Source organism: Charadrius vociferus, unplaced genomic scaffold, assembly GCF_000708025.1.
Source record: "Charadrius vociferus isolate BGI_N301 unplaced genomic scaffold, ASM70802v2 scaffold213, whole genome shotgun sequence".
NCBI lineage: Eukaryota > Metazoa > Chordata > Aves > Charadriiformes > Charadriidae > Charadrius > Charadrius vociferus.
This window is the reverse complement of record NW_009647828.1, coordinates 7751191-7757491: the sequence shown is the minus strand read 5'-3', so window position 1 is coordinate 7757491 and position 6301 is coordinate 7751191. Positions and strand designations below refer to the sequence as shown.

The window sequence follows — 6301 nt, the reverse complement described above, 5'->3', positions numbered from 1 at the left end:
CTGACAGGGACTATAGTCTTTCCGAGGCATTAAAAGATAAGTCACTACAGGAATACTTCGTTTCAAAAAAGGAAATTACATACAAATGAAGGACCTTTTAAAAGAAAATACATGGAATTTCCCCTCCAAAACCAAAACATTGTAAGACCTGTTGATGCTTAAGGCGTAAGAGGAGTATTGAGGGAAGATACAACTCTGTATCTGTAAATAGTTAAATATACATTTACCTTGGGGAATCTTGGAAGGGTTGCTGGTTGCCATTCCATAGTGTCTGTTTATGAAATCAAGATAGAGGATCTATCTCAGTTGAAGAGGTTGTAGACAAAACAGCAAAATAAACCGTAAGAAAATATGAGGGCCTGAAGCATACCAAGGAAAATTCTGAAGGAAATCAAGGATGAAGGAATAGAATCATAATATTACCATGCAACTTCTTACTTAATGCTATTTAATAGGGATCCAGGGACTATCTGGAGTAAGAAAGCTCTTCTGGGCATAGTGGATTAGGCGGAGTATAATACTTATTCATATACCTGATTAAACTTCTTCAGTGTGACTTTCATATATGTTTTTGTTATGTTTTACAATCTTGTAAGTTGTTTGAAGAAATTGGTGGAGGTCCACTTGACTCAGTGTACTTGAATTTCCAAAGCGGTCATTATGGTCCCTTGCCAAAAGTTCTTTAATAAAATAAGTTGTCATGAAAAACGCTCTGAATATTGACGCTAAAGATGGAAATGAACGGTCTTCCTTCAGACAAAGGTCACTAATAACCTAGTCACTATGGAAGACAGGCCACTGGACTAGATGCATATTACAGTTTTAATTTGCCATTTTTAGTGTTGGACTAAGATTAAAAAAACGGTGGTTTTGGATGTAAGCAATATAAAACAACAAAACAATCTTTACTGATAAATACTTGAATTTTGTTTTATGTAATGTGGTTCCCCTAAACTGACTCTTTGGTTTTTTCATAAACTATCACTTCCTTCAAAGCTTATCTGAATAAACTCATGTATGGTTATTTTTATTTCTCCTAATAAGTTGAATAACTGGTTCACTAAAAAAATTCATTTTTTTCCAGGAGATTCATGAATCTGCAATTGCCTTATTAAAAACATCTGCCAGCCCTGAAAAAAGTACTGCTGGTCAGGTAGTCAGGACAGTACATACTGATGAATTGATTTGTTGTCAAGATACCAAAATGGTGAGCTATTACCAGGATGTAGACTTGCCAACATGGGGATATAGAGAAAGAAATCTTTCAGTAGAAGCAAAAAATGTGAAGGATGGTGAAAAGAATATAGCTATTCCCCTTAAAAGAAAGCAAGATGTGCCTATGTGTTGTTCAGAGAAAACAAGAAGATTACATGGAAAGACCTATACTTCTTCACATGAAAGACGATACAACTGTACTTCTGGACAAACAGCATTTTCTAATAATTATCCTTGTGATATCAGGAGTTTGGGATGTGAGGAAAAAAGAGAATTGCTTGCAACTATAGAACAGGCAGTGGCTTTTGTAACTACTATGATATTTCAAGATGGTTCTTCACAGCTCAACTCGGAGCAGGTTAGTGAATGATGTGTTTAGTCAGTTTTGTTGAACCATTTGACCTGTGCATATGACTCTGATAAACGCAAAACTGTGTTCACTGGGAGCATAGAATCTGGACTAGTTCTGTGTATTATTGCTTACCAAAATATAAATGTACATTTTATTTTTAGTGACCAAGTAAAACTTAAAAAAATCAAACTGCTTGGGCTAAACAGGCATTTGTATACTTAGAGTGAGACTGTTTGAATTGGGAGTATTTTTTCCTGCTTTTTACTATGTCAGTGTGGATTTTTATTTCAAGGCTGAAACGCTTACATGTCCCTCTACTGTGTCAGTGGTGTATGCAGTAACTCTAGTGTACATAATAGCTTTCATGTTGTAAAATATTTGGGAAATTTTCTTCAGAGAATTGCATAAAACATGTCAGAGGAAACTATTGTCATTATACTTTAACAGGTCTTAACCTCATCAGTAAAAGGAGTTGTTGTGTTAGTGAAGAGTCAGACTAGTCACCCTTGCCATCCCAGTTACTCTTCGACTGACTATACTTGGAATGCTGCTAATGAAAACGATAAATTAATTTATTTAAAAACTGAATGGTCGTCTCTCTGGGAACAAGAACAACAGGCTCACAAGAGATTTGCTTGGTGAGAGTATGTAGGAAAAAACACTGGTTTGCTTTACATATGCTTTTAGCAACAATGATGTTGGTTACATGGCACAGGCTTAATCTCCTTACATGTCAAGCTCATCGAATTTCATATTAGCTGTATTAGTTCTGTGTTAAGCCTGGGCTAATATAAACCAAATAAGAATAGAGTATTTCTTTGGGCTCAGCATATCGCTAACTGCAGCCGTGCAGAACTAGGTTGGGAATCTGGTAGGAGCTGTTTACATTCGCCTAGAAATCCTTTATGAACAGCTTACAGCTATGTGGCACCAAAAAATATGATTCATCCAGGTTTATCTTGTATCTTATCTTCCGTTTCCTGAACTGCATTTCATATCTAATACATTTTTGATGGATGTTATTACGGTAAACGTCCTTTTTGAGCTCTCCTAATATTTTTTAATTTTTTGAGCACAATAGACTTTTTTAATGGCTTTTGAGATCCTGAATGAAGTTTTCCTAGTATTCAGTAATGATGTTATATCAAAATTACAAGATAATTTTTGAAGTGAATGCTTTATGTATCTGTTTAGTAGTGGGATTAAACTTTAAAAAAAGTTGGATCATGTTTTAAAATTGCCGTTAGTATAACCAAAATCCATTCTCATTCTGTAAAGAGAGAAATGAGAACTGAATCTGATTCTTAGATATAGTAGTTGCATGTTAAAACTTCATTAGAATATTTTATGACTTTCAGTATGAACCGCTTTATTGTAAAGTGCTGAATTTGGGTTATTAAATTACGAAGCATTCATTTTCAAGATGTTGGACTTGGTTGTTACATCTCTGCCACTGCTCCACTGTGGCTTGAAACAAATCATTTCAGTTATCTGTACATCTCCAGCTGTAATATTGGAATTATATGACAACCAGTTTAATAACTTGTTAGGTTGAATATAGGTTGTTCTGAATTCAGAATAACATATCAATAAAGCATGTACATATGAACAGTAAAAATTCAATAATAAACAAATTGAATAAGTGTTAACATTTAGATGAAACCTATAGGTAATTATTTCTTGTAAGAATGGTGCTGTTTAACAGGGGATCTATACTATATACAATAATGTCCTATGATCTACACAATTTCTAATATGTCTGAAAGTTAGTACTGTGGTTTCATACCACCAAAGATAAATAAAATTGAAAGCTCGATTAAAAATATTATTTTTCTATATTGCCCAAAATAGTGCTTATAAAAAAAATCACACAAATAATTAGTAAAATCTATATACTAATATACATAATTGGTGAAATCTATTTAAAATGGCATGGATGTGGGAACTATAGACATCTTCAAAAGGAATGGAAAAATGTCACAAAGATGAAGCATACTAGATTTAAATAGCATGTTAACTCTAGGCAATTAATGGAAAGTCAGATTGTCTAGTAACATTTAAATCATGATTTTTGCAATACTGTATTATCTCAGAAGCCCCTGTGATCTTATTTGGGTATATTAAAGTATTACAGGGATGCCAGTTGCTGTTTTGGATTAAGATTGCATTTAATTCTGAGTGTCAAATAAGGATTTGTTTTCTTTATGAATGCATGATAAGGTATATCTGCTAGGATGTTTAATTCATTATAGCATGAAGCTTCAGGTATTACTGAATTGAGAATTTAATATTTAAACACAGTATTCTGTTCTTACAGGAATAAAGAAATGTCTTATGTTAACTGTTGAGTATTAGGTGCTAATTAAATATATATAGTAAATAGATTCACTAAATCTAGTAGCAATATAGTGTGTGTTAATGAACTACTTCTGTGCAGGCAAGTGTTGTTTCAAGTGCTACATTGCAAAGTTCCGATTATTTGCTTTAATGCAAAAGATTTCCTGAGGACTGTACTTCAAGTTTATGGTAATGAAATTAGCTGGAAACAAGGTAAGTATCTAATCTATGATGTAATCCTATAATCTCTGTGCTGCTTATGTTCCTGTTGAAATCACTAGGTGTAGAAGTAACTAGATCGGTGGTTAAGTAATATATCAGAAAACAGAGTTTTAATATGATGGGAAAGAACACCCTTCTTTGGGGAGGTTGTGACCAGAGGCTTGGCATGTCAAGATGATGTATTTCTTCTCAGAGTAGGAATCATATCATTGAATAATTTAACAATAGCTGTCAGTGGAAACAAAAGCTCTAAACACAGTCCTGACTATAGCTGAAAAGGTCGAACTCCTTCATGTTTCATGTTCCCTAGAAAAACTTTCTCTGCTCACAAGGAAAGGCTAAAATAAAGTCTAGGGGTGCTCATAGTTGTCAGAACTGGTAATCGCTTGAATGGGTCCTTGTTTTTTTGATAGGGTCAAATAAGACTCTTTTGTATGGATTTAAAAGCAACTACAAATAGAAGATATAAGATGGAAATATAATGGGTTTTATTTTCTTGGTTCTATGTATTGGATTACTGCTGAGTGAATTACAAAAATGCCTTTCAGGAAGGACTCCCTCTGTGGAGAATCTTCAGTTTGTGGTCAGCATCTGAGAAGTTTCATCAGTAAATCACAGTAAACTGATGATAATTTTGAATCTGGTGTGAAGATCTACCCAAAAACACTTAGCCCTGGAATGAGAAGACGAGGAAGAAACGTTATCGTACTGGCACTAGTGACAGTTTCATAACCTGTATGCATAGGAAGTACTAGATCTAGGTTAGATTCTATCTGCATAGGATTTGAATCCTGAAATTTCTAGTATCCAAAAGAATTCTTGTCTAGTTTTTTTTTTAAACTTCAGAAGTTGATGTTTACTCACCCATTATTTCTGCTATGGTAAAAAACCCACAACACAAATGCAGTCTTTTTTAAGGTAAAAAAAATCCCATCATTGTAAATCAAGCAAACACTGAAATTTCTCTGTGAAAGAAAGATCAAGCAAACACTGAAATTTCTCTGTGTCATATTGACTGCAGTCACTTTGAATGATTGCACTCATTCCCAAACTAAAGTACTAACCAGTGGAATACATATGGGTACATTAGCCCTGACTATTGAAATATGGCATGCTTTGCTGTTGGGATTTACTAATGTTTTGGAGTAGAAGAAGGACGGGACTTGAGTACCATTTCACAGTCTTGAGAAAGTATGCTTTTATCAGCACAGACTCTTCACTTCATCCCAGCTTGACCCAGGTTTTGCTTCACTCCTTCCAGCTTTGTTCTGTCTCAGTTCCGTATGTGCTGCCTCCTCACCTTGAAGGTGTCATCCTGTTTTAACGTCTGAGTTAGTGCTCATTCAAAGACTCATTACTGCTACCCTCACCTTTGGTGAAAATTTTAGTTGGGAAGGAAGGGGTGTATGTTTGGGGGCTCTTGTTCTTTTTTCAGCTTGTTGTGGTTTGGCCTCAGCCAGCAACAAAGAACCAGGCAGCTGCTCGCTCCACTCCCACAGCTGTGGGAAAAAATCGACAGGGTAAATCTCGTGGGTTAAAATAGTGCAATTTAACAGAACAGCAAAAGGGAAGATGAAAACTAACACCGATAAAGGGATATGAAGATACGATTACAGTACTGCCTTGAGGTGCATCGACTGGACCCACACTGCTGCAGCCCACCCCTAAGTGGTGACTGCTCTCCCCTCCCCCGCATCACCTCTATAGCCCTGCCTCTATAGCCTGGGCATGGGTCACATGGGTCATGTGGGATGGAATACCTGCCCCCTGCCAGCTCCTGGGGGAAATTAACCCCATCCCTGCCGGAACCAGGACAAGCTAGAGACTGTCTCATGCTCATTGTAAATAGAGATACAAGAAAAAGATCTTTGAGGTGTCTCAGAAGCTCTTTGGTAACAGGATTCTCGCATGTATTTTTGGTAAGATGTAGTTCTTGTAATTAGAAAAATCAGTGCTCATTTCATGCAGTCTTCACATGAGCTTGCGAATGTCCAGTATCTCGCTAGGCAGAACCTTCCTGCAGCCTCTGGCATTTTCTAATGGCCATCAGCTGCTGCGTGTTGCAGCCCATCAGGGAGGCTGTGTTGTTTAGTCTGCCTCTTCACAATGCATCATTGGAGTTTGTGGCAAATCTATCTGTTACAGTTGTCAAAGTTTCATTTAATACCTTGAGGT

General features: G+C 36.0%; 1 protein-coding gene across 1 annotated transcript in view; it reads left to right on the top strand.

Annotated features, from left to right (window-relative positions):
• The window catches only part of POLN (polymerase (DNA directed) nu), a 102108-nt gene that overhangs the window by 6521 nt on the left and 89286 nt on the right, over positions 1–6301 (top strand). Inside the window, 3 exon segments of the mRNA XM_009882538.1 lie at positions 1088–1573; positions 2015–2205; positions 4005–4117. Coding sequence (XP_009880840.1) covers positions 1088–1573; positions 2015–2205; positions 4005–4117 — 790 coding nt within the window.